At 45.7% G+C, this 18,037-nt stretch overlaps 1 protein-coding gene across 1 annotated transcript in view; it reads right to left on the minus strand.

The window, feature by feature from the left end:
- LOC311232607 (uncharacterized protein) overlaps window positions 1–15,103 on the minus strand; it is a 37,875-nt gene extending 22,772 nt beyond the window's left edge. Inside the window, exons 1-7 of the mRNA XM_084319467.1 lie at window positions 14,975–15,103; window positions 12,587–12,962; window positions 10,444–10,914; window positions 9,311–9,522; window positions 9,040–9,193; window positions 6,263–6,646; window positions 1,043–1,114 (exon numbers count right to left, since the gene is read on the minus strand). Of these exons, the coding sequence (XP_084175593.1) occupies window positions 1,043–1,114; window positions 6,263–6,646; window positions 9,040–9,193; window positions 9,311–9,522; window positions 10,444–10,914; window positions 12,587–12,962; window positions 14,975–14,983 (1,678 nt within the window). The 5' untranslated portion in view covers window positions 14,984–15,103. The remainder of the gene's footprint in view (window positions 1–1,042; window positions 1,115–6,262; window positions 6,647–9,039; window positions 9,194–9,310; window positions 9,523–10,443; window positions 10,915–12,586; window positions 12,963–14,974) is intronic.
- Window positions 15,104–18,037: the final 2,934 nt, after the last annotated feature.

Raw genomic sequence — 18,037 nt, forward strand, 5'->3', positions numbered from 1 at the left:
CCCTTCCTGATCGCTGCGCACTTACCCCCCACAGTCAGATCATCTGGGAGAGTGGAGGCTACCACGTGCTTCCTCCGACACACGTCCAGCCAATCACCGCTTCTTTTCACCTGGCAGCGCGGATTCTCATTGAGAGGGCGTAGCGTGTGGGAGGACCACACTATCCCCCTCATGTCCAATCCGCGCTTAGCAGGCGCCCCGACCGAACTGTAGGAGTCGCTGTTTACAACGACCCGGACCCACCCCGCCAGCTTCTCCCACCCTCTGATACAGCCAATTGTATCAGTGCAGACGGCCAGCCAAGCTGGTGACAACCCCGGAGCTGTGAGCTGGATTCGAACAGGCGAATCGAGCTCACAGCTCCGGGGCTGGTGACGAACGCAATCTCCGCTCGGCCACCTAACCGCCTGGTAAACTCACTCTTGATAATTTCTCAGAAGTTGCCTACTGCAGCTTTAACGACAGTAGAGCTTGAGTACTTCCTCGTGATACATCCCATTCATACAACTGAAAAACAAAAGTTATATTGATCTTCAGTGCAAGGGTTCAGTTACTTGAACACTGATCTCTCCACACACACAAGCACACATGAACACACACACATACACCACACATTCTGCACTCTCTCTCACACAAACACACCACAGGTCACTTCAATCACATGAGAAGAGGTCACGTTTAAAGGAAAGAAAAAAGGGCACTTCAAAAAAAAGAATTATAATCATAACTGGATTTTTTTTGTATAGTATAGTTAGGATAGCATAGTGAAAGTGACATAGGGCAGAACTGTATATTGTATAGAAAGTGTACATAGGACTCATTGCCTTTTGTATTTTATCTTAATATTTTATCATGTCCATTTTATTTCTATTCTATTTTATTCTTTTATTCTATTATTATTATTATTTCTATTTTTTGCACAATCGAAGTGGGCATGGCCACCTTCATTTCACCATTATGTCTTGTGTATGTATGTGATGAATTAACCTCTTGAATCTTGAATCTTACTTATGATTCCACATAATGTACCGAGTCTCCTCACCTTCGGGGTTCCACTCGTTGTCCTCTCGGTCCGAGTCGGCCGGACTGGAAGTCTCTTCATCTCCATCTGCTTCTTGTCACGACGAGAGCAAAATGATTCCCAAGTTAACAATCATTTAAAGACTTTTGAGAGAATTATTCAACGTTATGTCATCGATCAAAACCAACATGTTTTTTGAGGCAGTACTGTGAACCAAGTCTGAGCCTAAAAGTACAGTAAATGTGTTTGTAAACTAAACTGTATATGCCATGATGCCATACAGTGAAACAGCAGCTTTCTAGGGCAGCCTGCTCGCTTCCCACACGGTTCCGGGGGAACTGGTGTTCCTCTGAACACAGTTTGCATCTTAAGTTATGAGAGAAAATGGTGGTTTTTCAATGTATGTGATGTATAGATTGGGGAGAGATGACAGCTAAAATGGTAGATCGAAATGTGCATGGAAGCAGGAGACGGTGATATTGACGGTGGTGGAACCAGTGGTTTCACAGGCACAGGCCGCGTCAGTGAGGGTTTTGTTATGCATTCCTTGGAAGAACATCTGAGATAAGACGGAGTGTCTCCCAGAGAGGGAGAGCGGTTCACAGTGAATGAAAGTTTATTAGTGTTAAAGGTTATGCAGTTGTCATGACAACACGTCGCATGACAACCAGAAGGCGGGGCCGTCGTTGCGACGACGAACATCTATGAGTCGAACGGTGTTTCCGGGTGGAAGCCAGACGATAATCTGACCGAGAGCGAGTAGGACTGAGATCACACAGAGGACTCTCTCTCTCCTCTTATCACGAGAGAGGGGGGGGGGGGAGGAGGAAGAATGCCACGACATCATTAGCTTCGGCTAACACGAGGAGGGTTCAGGCTAACGACTAGGCCTGACCACTATTGGACTGAATAACAAAAGGACAATCTGAATACACCGAGAGATCATTAGAATAGACTCTTCAAGGACGATACAATTTGATAACATCTGATTACGAGGTTCTGTTTATAGCAATAAAACAACGCTTCTCCTCATAAGGTATCTCACAGTGTCGAAGTGTCGAATTCTTACGGAAGTGGAGAAGTATTATGGTTTATGGATTGCACTAACGGGGGAAGATAAGGATCTTATCTACCAGTATCGGAGACGTCAGGACCATTAAAAGTACACAACGCAGAGGAATTGGATGGAGGGCCAAACAGACGAAGACGTGATACTGGCCAGTTTGATCAGAATCTTACAGTTGGTGCCGTGACCCGGATTTGCAAGAGATTAAAACAACGGGAACAGTTGGTTGTTGATGACAGCCGGATTTGCAAGAGATAAGAACAACGGATAAAGACTTTTTCAATAATGGGGCGACAGTGGACAACAGTCATCAATGTGTGGGAGAATCATGATCGAAGCAAGGCCGGCCAGCCCTGGGAGAGAGCGGCGAGTCGAGCGGTCAGGAGGCGAACCAGCGCTGTAGGGGAAACAGCGCTCCGATCAAAAATGTGAGTTCACTGTGCACACGGTTGTTTTGATCTTTTATAGCCAAATAAAAACGAACAGATAGTGAATCCGTAAACGTAAACATGTCTAGTTTGACACAGAGAGAGAATGCCAGCTGTAATAATATGAGCAGAGAGCCATGGTGAAAATCGAGGGTGTTATCTACAGAGAATGAAAAGCAAATGAGGCAGGCTGCACAGTTTTGGTTTAAGGAGGGCGAGATGAGGAAAGGGGGGGGGGGGGGGGGGGGGGGGCGCTTGAATCAGATCGAAAAATTGTTATGGCGGGACTGTTTTCATAACAGAAGGAAAGTCGAAAGGAGATTGTACCAGTGTGTATTATGTCCGATCAGGCAAGAGTATTAGTCTGAGAAAGCGTCCCCTGATAATGGATAGGAAAGAGAGGAAAAACAGCAGTGTTTTCAGGCCTTGGAAGGAAGGGCAGCGGCCGTTTGTTGAGAGAGTAGCCATTTGCACCGAGTCAAAATGGCCGCAGAGCCACGAGGGGTTTAGAATCAGGAAGTGACACGTCACCTACAATCCTCTAGACTGAGTTTTGGCCGCCATCTAGGGGGGCAGTGGGATAATACAGGCAAATGGAGGAGTAGGTCGCCACCTAGGGGCGGAGGGGGGGGGGGGGGGTAGTGCTGGGGAGTTTCCATTACCCATAGGGGAATATTTAGAGTTTAATTCAATTAAGGAGTTTAATTGCGGAGGGGGGGGTAGTGCTGGGGAGTTTCCATTACCCATAGGGGAATATTTAGAGTTTAAGTTAATTAAGGAGTTTAATTTTTTCAAGATTACCAACTGCTTGTGTGTATACACGGTGGTGTATGTAGAACTTTGTAAAGGAACTCAAAGTAGGGTATAGAGCGACGGGACAGCTCCAGGGCGACGGTAGACAGCCCCGTAGGGTATATAGAGCGACGGTGACAGCTCCAGGGCGACGGTAGACAGCCCCGTAGGGTATATAGAGCGACGGTGACAGCTCCAGGGCGATGGTAGACAGCCCCGTAGGGTATAGAGCGACGGTGACAGCTCCAGGGCGACGGTAGACAGCCCCGTAGGGTATAGAGCAACGGTGACAGCTCCAGGGCGACGGTAGACAGCCCCGTAGGGTATAGGGCGACGGACAGCTCTGTTGTATGTTAGATGATAGTACGAGTACGTATGTGAGTTAGGAGCAGGGAACCAACCTGCTCTGTTGTATGTTAGAGCGATGCTCGGTTGTATGTTATTATCATAATAATAAGATCGATATACAGGTTAATTAAATAAGTTTAATTATGAAATAAGAGGGAGTTCGATCTCCAGTGGGGCCTTCTCACACCTAATAAATAGGCAGAGTCTTGAGGGGACACGTCACCAGAAAGAACTGGCGCGCGCTGGGGGTCACCCGTGGGACAAACGTAGAGCGCAGAGTGGGTATCGTTTAGCTGCTGGTGTCACGCCGGAAGACAACAAAACAGGGAACAGCCCTGTAGGATTAGATATGGGTGTTGAGAAGGTGGGGGACTAATAGAGAACAAATAGCGCCATGGGCTGTAGGACACTCACACCGTCCAACAGTCTGAAAGGGCGTGGCCATGGCAGGGGCTTGCAGAGGGAAAAAATATATAGAGAACGAGCTGCAGGCCCAAAGCCACGGTAGACTAATAGAAAACACAGGGTCGAGTGTACAGAAAGACTGCCGGTGTTGTGTTTCTGCTTTCAAGGGGGGAATGACACCGACAGCGATGGAGATGGCCAGGAGACAGACTGGAGGAGGAGGAAGCCGCAGGGGCCAGGCACCGCAGCCTGGTACACAGATGATCCACGACGAGAGGGAGGAGACGGCGGCGGTGGAGATGAGCCTCAACCAAGATGACCGACAGGGCGGAGATGACCGACGGGGCGGAGACGGCCGACGAGGCGGAGTCCAGCGGTCGCAGGCGGTGTTGCCCAGGGGAGAACGAGGCGGACATCGGAGAGGCCTTCCCGGCGGAGACGCTGTTTAGAGAGCGTTTTGAAACAACAGAGCACGGGCGGTGAATCATGGACAAGCAGGGACTTCCTTTCAGAGTCAATCAGGAGATCGAGAGACGAGACAACAGCGAGAAGTCCTGTGTTCATTGATTAGGAGTATGAGATATAAATGGAGGATTCATATATAAGATATATGTATAGAAGGATATATATATATATAGAAGGTAGATAAGAGGGAGAACAGTAGAACAACAGGATATAATTATTGGGAGCAGACAGGGGGGCTCCAATGGTTATGAGTCGTTGGATGTTGTTGGTTTTGGTGGTCGGTTTCGGTTCCCTTTGTGCACGAAGGGGGGCGCAAACAGACATCAGGCAGCAGGATCACTGGGTTGACCGTGGGCCGTCTTCGTTTCTTGTGCACGAGAGACGAGGTTGGTTTGCTTCAACCACAGGCTATTTTTGGCATAATTAATTAAAAAACCAAATAATGATTTATGATTCTGAAGGGGTGATAAGAATCAAGGGGGGATTGAGAGAAAATGGTGGTTTTTCAATGTATGTGATGTATAGATTGGGGAGAGATGACAGCTAAAATGGTAGATCGAAATGTGCATGGAAGCAGGAGGAATTGACGGTGGTGGAACCAGTGGTTTCACAGGCACAGGCCGCGTCAGTGAGGGTTTTGTTATGCATTCCTTGGAAGAACATCTGAGATAAGACGGAGTGTCTCCCAGAGAGGGAGAGCGGTTCACAGTGAATGAAAGTTTATTAGTGTTAAAGGTTATGCAGTTGTCATGACAACACGTCGCATGACAACCAGAAGGCGGGGCCGTCGTTGCGACGACGAACATCTATGAGTCGAACGGTGTTTCCGGGTGGAAGCCAGACGATAATCTGACCGAGAGCGAGTAGGACTGAGATCACACAGAGGACTCTCTCTCTCCTCTTATCACGAGAGAGGGGGGGGGGGGGAGGAGGAAGAATGCCACGACATCATTAGCTTCGGCTAACACGAGGAGGGTTCAGGCTAACGACTAGGCCTGACCACTATTGGACTGAATAACAAAAGGACAATCTGAATACACAGAGAGATCATTAGAATAGACTCTTCAAGGACGATACAATTTGATAACATCTGATTACGAGGTTCTGTTTATAGCAATAAAACAACGCTTCTCCTCATAAGGTATCTCACAGTGTCGAAGTGTCGAATTCTTACGGAAGTGGAGAAGTATTATGGTTTATGGATTGCACTAACGGGGGAAGATAAGGATCTTATCTACCAGTATCGGAGACGTCAGGACCATTAAAAGTACACAACGCAGAGGAATTGGATGGAGGGCCAAACAGACGAAGACGTGATACTGGCCAGTTTGATCAGAATCTTACAGTTATGAAGAGATATATATATATATATATATATATATATATATATATATATATATATATTCACCCCCGAAATCCGCAATGCACCAACCCTGGACACCTTCAAAACTGCTCTCAAAACACACCTCTTCACCAAGGCTTTTCCCCATTAGTTAGTTTAGATTAGGTCCATTATCCCTTACCTGCCCTCATCCCCCTTTTTCATGAAAGGCGCTATAGAAATTTTATCTATTATTACTATTATATATGAAAAGTTGTGAAAACCTTTTTTTTCTGGGTGTTTAAAATGTCCCTCCCAAAATTACATAGCACAGCTGTAAATAACATTTACTCGTTTGACAAAAATAGAAACGTTGACAAAGAGAGACACATAGTAGAGAGAGAGTCAAAGCACACCTTGGACCGCTTGCCCTCTGTCCTCCGCTAAGCGTCTGCTCCTCGTGGCCCGCGAGGAGGTCTCTCTGTGGGTCTTCTGGTGAGCCGTCAGCCGGCACCTACGGCTGTAGCCCCGGCCGCACACGGGGCAGGCGAAGGGCTTCTTCTTGCGGTGGGTCCTCAGGTGCCTCTTCAGACTCAGCTGGTGCTGAAAGCTCTTCCCACACTGGACACACCGGTGAGGAGGCCTGGCCCTGGGGGCCACCTTCTTGTCTGCCTGGGACACGGAGCTACGGGAATCATCCGCCTCCTTCCCGTTGGAATTCGGGTGAACGGCGGGAAACGCTGCTCCGCTCTGTCGTGGTTGTTTAGTAGCGCCGGGCCAGGTGGCATCGGTCGCCGTGCCTAAAGGGTATAGATACAGGTAGGCGTCAACTTAATGAACAGTAGGGATACCTCGATACTAGGAGGTGCGGTCAGAATTAATTTAATATTCATGTTTTTATTTAATTCAAATTTTAATACCAAACTCCCAGTTGAAATTAAATAAATCAAAACTGAAAATGCATCACACTTTTTTCATGATTTTGGAAAAATGTGCCTGCAATACATATTACAAGCCTGCAAAATGAGTGTTACAAAGCACAGCCGCAATGGCTAACGATAGTCTCCTATTGGTACTACCCATAATAACAAATACGACACACAATTAACTTGTTCGTTGCAAGCATTTTACGCCTGCTTTGATGTGGCAATAATATGTAAATGTTATAATTAATATTCAAATTTCCCTCATTTCAGTTTGTATTGGTATTCTTGGGGACAAGTGACCTAGTCGATGCCAGGTTAACATAGGATATTGGTATCAGAGAATATCTCCAATACACAAGCTGATACCAAGAGCCATGCATGACTTATAATATAATATACATACAGTATACAGTGTTGGGGAAGATACCAGTTACTTCACACCTGAAGGAGTTGAACTACAACAAAGCTACCCCCAGGAAAAATATAGTTGCGTTAACTAAAGTTAACAACAGTAGTTCATAATAAAAGAAATTTAAATGCAAAGCAATACAAAATTATTACGAAACAAGCGATACCGGAGTCTCATGACAAGCACAGAGAGACTCAGAAGAAGCTTCTATCCCCAGGCCATCAGGTTGCTCAACGAACAATAAACACTATGCAACAACCATCAAATGCACTCACAACACACACATCCACACGCACACACTCACTTTAAACAAACAACACACTGCAGCACCCACTCTCCACACGTTAGAACACCTAGACACACTTTATATTTATTGGTAAAGGATTTGCACTACAACCCATACCTCAGTACACCTTACTGTAAATTGTACCTAAATTGTACCTCATCCCATTTCTGCTTTGCACTATATAGTATATTGTATATTAGTATATTGCATAGTATATTGTATATTGTATGGTAACTCAGTTACTTCTATTCTGCATTGAACATTGTGCATATGTATATACTGAACACTGTGTCTACGTACGTGATTTCTATTTTTTACATGCTATACTATTAACTATTTTATTTCATACTTATCTTTTGTCTAGCACAGTCTCTGGAGCGTAACAGAAAGAAGCATTTTGTATAAAAGTATTCTGTACTTCTGTATGACAACTATTAAAGAAACTTGAAACTTGAACTTGAAACATAATACAAAAGGAAGTCACATGACAACATCAACAACAAGCACACATTGGTTCTTTATCTGCGGTGGTTATAGGGGTGGAGCCTTTATAGAGACACAACATTTTTGCTATGAGACCTCCAGAGAGCAAGGTAAATGCAGAGATGTGCAACTCAAAGCGAGTGGGCCAGTCACAGCACTTGCGGTGCCGCATCATACTAGAGTTGAGTATAGTTTAGATACATTAAGTATAAAAATGGCGGAGTTCAAATTGTAAATTGTATATTGTATAGTAGCGTACATAGGAACCAGTTTCTCAGGAACTTAGCATGTCTTTTTTTTATCATGCACATCTTGTGTCTTACCTATTTTTTTTTCTTTTTTCTATGCCTATTTTTATTATTGTATTTTGCACAATCGATGCGGGCATGACCACCCGTATTTCACTGTATGCCCTGGTATGTATGTGACAAATAAACCTCTTGATTCTTTTTTTTTTTAATCCACTTGTTCTCCTTTTTCTGTTTTTCTTCCATCCCAATTTAGTCGTGCCAATTCCCCCCTCGCCCGTCTTGATCGTTGCATGCATGTGCCCCCCACTGGTCGGTCGTAGGGAGGGTTGAAGAATCTATCGCATGTCCCCTCCGATACATGCGGAGTCAGCCAGCCACTTCTTTTCACCTGCCAGCGCGGACTCTCATTGGCGAGGTGTAACGTGTGGGAGGCTCACACTGCCCCCGACATCTCCTGTCCTTGCTGTGCAGGCGCCCTGACCGACCTGTAGGAGTCGCTGTTTACAACGACCAGAATACCACCCATCGACTGCCCTCCCGCTGACTCTGCCAATTGAGTCAGTATGACGGCCGGCCCAAGCCGGAGGCAACGGCGACAGCCGGATTCGATACCGGTGTCTCATGCGTTGGTGACGAGCGCTTAGTCCGCTGCGCCACCCAGCCGCACACCTCTTTGATTCTTGATTCTTGAGTTACATTTTGGGAGAGGTGCATGTAGGCTGCACCAGTAGGCTCCTTGTCTTTACATTTGAGAGTATAAATTAAACGTAAAGGTAAAGGAAAATCATCTCGACGTGTAGCAGGGACTTCATATCATGGCACAGTGTCTCCAACTCACCACTGGGAGGATCCCACTCGACCACCTCTCCATCCGAGTTGATGAAACCACCCAACGCCTCTTCCCCCCTTTCCTCCTCCTTGTCCTCCTTGTCCTCCTCCTCCTCCTTCTTCTCCTTCTTCTCCTTCTCCTCCTCCTCCTCCTCCTCCTCCTCCTCCTCCTCCTCCTCCGTCTCCTCCTCTCCACCTGCTGCTGTGCCAGAGGCCTCTTTGGAATGTATCTTCATATGAGACCGTGCGTTGCCCATCTGCGAGAACCTTTTGCCACACACACGGCAGGGGAAAGGCTTCTCTTTTGTGTGAGTTCGAAGGTGAATCTCCAAAGGGTTTCGATAGGCAAACTTCTTGCCACAGTGGACACACTCGTGCGGTTTGACGCCCGTGTGCTTTTTATTGTGTTGGCAAAGTCCACTCCGGGTGGTGAACTCTTTGCCGCACACTTTACAGCCGTGTTTCCCGTCCGTCTCGCTCTCCTCCTCTTCTTCTATGGTAAAAACAGTGTTAAAAAAACACCACACAAGCGGTAAGGTAAATAGTTAGGTGAACGTTTATTTTGTCATAACTCATTAAAGAGGTTATAGCTGTCTGTTTGAAGTTCAACAGCAAATAAACAAAAAAATTAATCGGTATCCCCCCTGGTTGTTGCACTGCCCTACTGTCAGTCTGGGGAGGGTGTAGACTACCACATGCTGCCCTACTGTCAGTCTGGGGAGGGTGTAGACTACCACATGCTGCCCTACTGTCAGTCTGGGGAGGGTGTAGACTACCACATGCTGCCCTACAGTCAGTCTGGGGAGGGTGTTGCTTAGACCTCTACACTACCCAGCCACTCCAGTGCTTAGACCTCTACACTACCCAGCCGCTCCAGTGTTTAGACCTCTACACTACCCAGCCACTCCAGTGCTTATACCTCTACACTACCCAGTGTTTAGACCTCTACACTACCCAGTGTTTAGACCTCTACACTACCCAGTGTTTAGACCTCTACACTACCCAGTGCTTAGACCTCTACACTACCCAGTGTTTAGACCTCTACACTACCCAGTGCTTAGACCTCTACACTACCCAGTGTTTAGACCTCTACACTACCCAGTGCTTAGACCTCTACACTACCCAGTGTTTAGACCTCTACACTACCCAGTGTTTAGACCTCTACACTACCCAGTGTTTAGACCTCTACACTACCCAGTGTTTAGACCTCTACACTACCCAGTGTTTAGACCTCTACACTACCCAGTGTTTAGACCTCTACACTACCCAGTGTTTAGACCTCTACACTACCCAGTGCTTAGACCTCTACACTACCCAGTGCTTAGACCTCTACACACTACCCAGCCGCGCCAGTGCTTAGACCTCTACACACTACCCAGCCGCACCCGGAAACTAAACTCTCTCAACCACTCACCAAGACCACCGGCATCCCATTCCACCTCCTCCCCGTCGGAGTTGATCATCAGGCCGCCGACCTCCTCCTCCTCCTCCTCCTCCTCCTCCCCCTCCTCCTCCAAGCCGCCCTCCACCGCGCCGCCCTTCTTGCCGTGGGTTTTCACGTGCGACCTCACGTGGCCCATGAGGGAGAAGCCCTTGCCGCACACGGGACAGAGGAAGGGCTTCTCTTTGGTGTGAGTCCGCAGATGAACCGTCAGGGGGTTCCGATAGGCGAAGCACTTCCCGCAGTGGATACATTTGTGAGGCTTGGCCCCCCCGTGGTGGTTCTTCTTGTGCTGACACAGGCCGCTGCGAGTGCTAAACGCCTTCCCGCAGATCACACAGCAGTGTATCCTGGAGGTCCGGCCGTCGGAGCGCCGCTCGGCTCCGTCCGAGGCTCGGGTCCGACTCTCCTCCTCCTCCTCGTGGCCCGAGTCCAGTTTGAGTTCTACGGGGAAAGGGCGGGTTACAATCCAATTGGATTAGATTCAAATGTATTGTCATCGTATGGCACACGTACAGTGGCATCGATCTAACCAGAGTGCAAATGTAACAGTAAAGTGCAATAGCAGTATACAATGTACAGGTGATGGTAAATGGCTGCATTAATATAGCAGCTTTTATCTAAAGCGCTTTACAATTTGTTCCTCACATTTGACCCATTCACTCACACATTCACTCACACACCGACGGTGGAGGCGACCATGCAAGGTGCCAACTTGCTCATCGGGAGCAATTAGGGGTTAAGCGTCTTGCTCAAGGACACTTCGACACGCTGCCCGGGAGGCGTGTATATTTTCCCTAACGGAGTTGCACTTCCACGTTCGGTTTGCGCGATCTGATTGGACACTGACGTTTTTCTCAGCGCCAAACGCGCTACTCCTAACAAACTGGTTAAGCTTGGGGACTCTTTCGAAGTCGCTCTCTTTCGAAGTTGGTTAAGGTTAGGGTTAGGGTTAGTTGGTTAAGGTTAGGGTAACAGCCTGCTGGCGCGATTGTTAGGAGTAACGCGATTGGCGCTGATAAAAACTTCAGTGGCCAATCAGATCGCGCAAACCGAACGCAGAAGTGCAACTCCGTTAGGGAAAATATACACGCGCCCGGGAGGAGCGGGAGTCGAACCGGGAAATCTCCGGATTACCAGACGACTGCTCTACCTCCCGAGCCACTGTCGACACACAATGAATTCCAAACACACTCTGTGGTTAGGGATGGGTACCTTTCACATTTGAACCGATACCGGTACCGGTACCTGTGAATCGATACCGGTACCCAACGGTACCTTTTTTCGGTACTTTAGTCTCAATAAATGTAATTTACCTACCTCAGTCGTAAAAAAAAAATCCAAACTTCAAATAACTACAATTTCGACAGTTTTCGGCTTGTCATTGCTCCGACTGCTTTGTTGTTGAATCAAGTCAAATCCTAGGTAAGCATATATTGTGCGTGTGAACGTTGACATGAAAAGAAAAAAGTTAAACAAAAAAAATTATAAAAAAAAATTATAAAAAAAAAAAAAAAAAAAAAACGGTTTCTCAGTCGATACTCGGTAGTACCGACGTGTTTCGGTTCGGTACCTCAAAAGTACCGAATTCGGTACACATCCCTATCTGTGGTGACTTTGAGGTGAAGCTGATCCCCCTCCCACTCACCTTGTGGGGGAGAGTCTAAGCTGATGATCCCCCTCCCCCTCACCTTGTGGGGGAGAGTCTAAGCTGATGATCCCCCTCCCACTCACCTTGTGGGGGAGAGTCTAAGCTGATGATCCCCCTCCCACTCACCTTGTGGGGGAGAGTCTAAGCTGATGAGCCCCCTCCCACTCACCTTGTGGGGGAGAGTCTAAGATGATGATCCCCCTCCCACTCACCTTGTGGGGGAGAGTCTAAGATGATGATCCCCCTCCCACTCACCTTGTGGGGGAGAGTCTAGGCTGATGATCCCCCTCCCACTCACCTTGTGGGGGAGAGTCTAAGCTGATGATCCCCCTCCCCACTCACCTTGTGGGGGAGAGTCTAAGCTGATGATCCCACTCACCTTGTGGGGGAGAGTCTAAACTGATGATCCCCCTCCCACTCACCTTGTGGGGGAGAGTCTAGGCTGATGATCCCCCTCCCACTCACCTTGTGGGGGAGAGTCCCACGGACCGTCTGAGGTTTCTGAGGTTTCTCCAGCGTCCTCGTCTTCAGCTTTTATCCTCCTCGGTGAAAACGCTCCACGTTTGTCGTCGGTTCCTCTCCGGGCTCCTGAGCGCAAAGTCTTTTTATCCCAAAGGTGTCCGTCGTCGTCGCCGCCGGGGCTTAGACCGCCGTGGTGACTCTCGTTATCGTCCTCGTCATCGTCATCGGTCGGACTTCCGTCACCGCGGTCGGCGTCGCTGACCGGGCTGTGTTGTTGTTGTTGTTGTCCGTGGTTACCATGGTTACTGGTGGCAGGCGAACGGCGGGACGCGGGTCCAGAGTGCCGGGAGAGGACGGCGCCAGAGCACTGAGAAGGATCCTGACGACAGAGAGACGGGAAGGTCAAAGGGTGTCTCATAAACATAGTGGTATTTTTTTTTTTTTTTTTCCTTCTTTTTCAGATTTTTCTCCCAACTCACTGTTAGTCGTTATGCCAATTCCCAACCCCCTTCCTGGTTGTTGCGCACTTTCCCCTACTGTTGGTCCGAGAGGCCGGAGACTGTCACATGCTTTCCTCCGACGCATGTGCAGCCAGCCTGGCCGTGCAGATTCTCACCGGGAGAGTGTAACGTGTGGGAGGTCGCACTACCTCTCTCCAGATCCTACCCTCGCTGTGCAGGCGCCCCGACCGAACTGTAGGGGTCGCTGTCCACAACGCCCAGGACCCACCCACGGCTCCCCTCCCCCTAACTCAGCCAAACGAGTTAGTATAGCGATCGGCCCGAGCCAAGGCAATGCTGACTCTCCGGGAGTCGAGACCGCAGCCTCTTGCATTGGTGATGAGCGCAATCTCCGCTACGCCACCTGACCGCCTACACATAGTGGTCTTTAAAAGGTGGAGGGTGAAAATGCATCCCAATACTAGCAGAAAAACATGACTATTACTGTAGTATATGTGGTCAACACACGTTTGTTTTTCTTTTTTTCCTTTGTCTTTATTATAATTTTTTTTTAAATGCAGCTTCCATTGGGTGTACCACAGCACAGATGGCTGGTATTATGCTTATTGTAACTTGTCACACCATCATAACTCTCCATTCTCCAGTGTTTCAAAACAATGCAACCATAAACCTATTACAGCTTCAAAATAGCCTAGATGCTGGTCATTATGGTTTCACCCTTTGTCAGCTCAAACAAGTTCTCAATTGATAGTCTGCTGCTTAAATCCACTGCAGTTGGTCTTTCTGTGAAAAGGTAGAGTCCTGCCAATCGATCCATCCGTGACATTCCCTGATTGACCCCATGACTTCGCCTGATCTATGATGAATTGAAAACGGGGGACCCGTCATATATGTCCTGATGAATTGAAAATGGGGGACCCTGATGTAAACAAGACGAAAGACTTTCTCTGGTCTGCAACCCCTTAACAATTGTGTGTATTGAGCCGTACTGTATTGTACCCATTCTGCCATCTGTTAATAAAATGTTCAATCAATCAATTCAATCAATCAGTCAGAGAATGTATATGCAAGTCACACCGTTTCTCCACAGACAGTCGCATGACCTGTCAGTCACACTGATGTGGGTAACTTTGACCAACTCCAGCTGGGGATCGAAGTGGGTCCCCAGTGCCACTACTCCCAAATTACTCTAGACTAGAGAAATTTAGTAGCTAACAATAACGTTAATGTTTTGTTTCAAAAACCGTGCCCACCGCGTACAATATAAGGCAGGCTACCTCAGGTTTGATTGATTGATTGACAATTTTAATTAACAGATTGCAGAATGGGTACAGTACAGTACAGCTCAATACACACAATTGTTAAGGGTTGCAGACCAGAGAAAGACTTTCGTCTTGTTTACATCAGGGTCCAATCAGGTAAGTAAGTGGTCGTGAAATAGTACCCATTTTGACAGAGACAGGCCTAACCTATTATGACAGCCAGCAAAGGAAATGTTTTGGTAAGTGGGCCCCCCCCCCAAGCAAAGTTTGAAAACCATTTACGTTTGATTGATTGAAAACTTTATTAACAGATTAAAGAATGGGTACAGTACAGTACAGCTCAATACACACAATTGTTAAGGGGATGCAGACCAGAGAAAGACTTTCGTCTAGTAGTTTACATCAGGGTCCCCCATTTTCAATTCATCATAAATCATCATATCATAATCTGCTTGTCAAGCCTCTTCCTCTCTGATGCTAGCAAGATTCGTAACCGCTTCACCTCGGCTAGCCTTGCTGCTGATTTAGCAAAGAGAGCAACAACACATTATGCTACTTTTTGTTGTTAAACCCGTTTACAGTCGCTAACCAGGTATCATAGCTAGCTAGCAGCATATTGGACTGGTGGAGCCTCTCTTACTGTGCTGGTAGAGAACTGCGACTCTCACCTCGTTCATCGTGGATCTCGTTAGGTTTCCAGTTTAGCTAAAGATACCAGGCCTTCGTGCCGATGATGACAAGTGGATTTTCGCTAGGATTGGGAAGTTTGTTGTCTTTTTGCAGCGATGCTGCCCCTCACTAGCATCCAGCTACAGTAGTGTCTGACGTTAGCAGCTAGTAGCAACAGCTCCGTTGCTACAAGGCAGCAACAGTTGCCCACTGGATCACTTCCGGTTGAGCGATTTTGCCTTCAAAGTAAAAGCACGAGGATGTTCGGTTTTTACTACTACTAGTGCTGACTCAATAGATAAAAAAAAATTACTAATTAATCTCACAATTTTCTGTAATTAATCTAAAATATACAAGGATCTGCATATCAAATGCAATAAACCCTTTGTACAGTATTATTCATTTTGTGTGGCATCGCTTCAATTTGTGTACTTTATTGAGTTTGAATTATCTTTATTTTGAATAATTAGAACCGGAAGTCTAAATGGTCCTGTTGCTCGCTTGACACAGGCGCTACCAGGAAAACCCAGGGTTGCCAGATAATGCAGAGAAATAAGCAACCAGAGACCGACATTTGAACAGTTAAAGCAACCAGAGTGAAAAGAAGCCCCAATCCAATAAAGGCCAAAACATGTTCTCACTATTTTAGTTTTTAACATTAGGCTGTGATAAAAGGTGATGTTTGGGAGACGTGGCTCAAAAAGTCTGTCTGCAACTGGCAATCATTTAAAGGGGAATGCCACTCAATGTAGGAATGCATCAATCAATCAACATTTGTGAACATTAACAACTATCCCAAAGCCAGACAGCAGAGGATTTTGGAGGGGGGCATTAAACCATCCAAAGCTTTTTTTTGTTCAGTTTCGAAATATGACATGGTATTCATCCCTTATGGTTTGGGGGTTCTCTGATGGGGTGGAGGTCTGCTCCCTTGATTGATTGATTGAAAAGTTTATTAACAGATTGCAGAATGGGTACAGTACAGCTCAATACATACAATTGTTAAGGGGATGCAGACCAGAGAAAGACTTTCGTCTTGTTTACATCAGGGTCCTCCTTCTGTGCAAATCATCTGGATTCCTTATTTCTGTGCCTGAACTTGGGCAAGGCGAGGCAGAATCTACATTTTACGACCAGACTTTAAAGGGGAATATTCAAAATTACAATGTTATTTATTTCCATGGCCTAGGAAGGTCAATCAATATCTGTGAACATGAGCTAATCTCTCCCAAAGCCAGACACCAGAGCTGCTGACTGACAATGCATGAGAATGTTTTTTTAACCCTTTCACTGCCACACGACAGAAGGTTAACCCTTTACTATCACACAACCGATGGTCGTTCTATAGTAGTGTTCTCAGTTCTTCCCCTGGGTGCTGCTCAGTGTCACCTTTAGCACCCTTCTTGATTCACTACGGAGCAGCTCCAGACTTTATAACTGATGACGGCACAAGTTTGAGTTTTAGCACTAATACCTTTCATCTGCTTTAAACTGTAGAAGTAACATGTATGCATTCGTAATGTGGGTGCAGTTCCCCCGTTAAGTTAAAGCCTTGTCCCTTTGGGTGGGTGAGGTTTGTGGTGCATGTATACTGTATATATATCAGGGCTGTCAAAATTAATGCTTTAACTTTGGAGATTAATTTAAATGATTTAAAGCATTAAAATAAATTAATCTAGATGAATCTATGGAGTGAAGTCTTCAATCTTAGCGCTGCGGATATAAGAAAGAGGTCTAGCTGAGTCAATGTTGATGGTTTTGTTGAACATTTGTATTTCACAGGAGAGAAACTGTATTCAAAGAAAGCTATTAAAATAGTCTTTGAATCTAAATATACTTTCTTTGTGTTGATTTTATATTAATTCCATGATTTTACTCAAGTAAATATCTGTTACAAGCTTCGGTCTTAATTAATTATTATTATTGTTATTATTATTATTGTTATTGTTATTATAAAACTATTTATTAGTTAAATCAGAGGGGGATACTGCTTGGATGTACCTGGTCAGTCTGTTGTGTAAAGAGCTGGTGGAGCAACACCGTAGCAACACAGAACAAGTGAGCAACACCTTTCAAATATTCAGTTGCACCAAATTAGTTCTATCATAAATTGGGTGCAATTTAGACTTTTTGTTGTCCTATTTCTCCATCGACTTCCATAGTAAAATTGGATAGGAAAAAGTAACTGAAATTGAAAAAGTTACTGAAATTGAAAATCACTGAAATTGCCCATATCTTTATTTTCACTTGAAGCAACGTGTGATTTATATTTCCTTTTAAACCCCAAGGACCAGATTTGAATAACACCCAGAGGTCAACCAGCTTGACTGCAGAAGTATTGCACTGTAATGGAGTCCACTGTACACCTGTATTGAGTGGCATTGGTCTCTGCTTTTGTTAGCAAGAAAGACATAAAAAATATATATATATATATATATATATTAGTGCTGTCAGGCGATTAAAAAAATTAATCTAATTAATTACAGGATTTGTAATTAATTTATCTAATTAATCGCATTTTAATCGCATAACCATTTTATGCCTGGTATTATATATTCTATAATCATATTTCAAATTGCATGTGTCCGGATGGCAGAATTCAATACTGTATCTACAAAACCTTCTGTTTAATCATCTTCCATCTATTAATTTGCTTAGATTTTTGAGCATGGTGTTATTCACAGTCAAAGATTAGCCTACAATTTACTCAAAATAAAATTTTCATTCAATCACCACGCAGATTGATTGATTGATTGAATGAAAATGTATTAACAGATTGCAGAATGGGTACAATACAGTATGGCTCAATACACACAATTGTTAAGGGGATGCAGACCAGAGAAAGACTTTCGTCTTGTTTACATCAAGGTCCCCCATTTTCAATTCATAATGAATTGTAACTAAGGGTGCAACTTGCACCGTGCAATCCATTCTTTGTGGATCTAGCCCACAGTATTTCTGACACTGGGAATACATTCCCTGAGATCAGATAAGATATTCCTTTATTGATCCCCTTGGGGAAATCCATAGATGTCCCTAGAATCAGATACCAAGAACATGCA

This window comes from Notolepis coatsorum, assembly GCF_963971535.1.
Source record: "Notolepis coatsorum genome assembly, chromosome: 7".
Classification (NCBI taxonomy): Eukaryota; Metazoa; Chordata; class Actinopteri; order Aulopiformes; family Paralepididae; genus Notolepis; species Notolepis coatsorum.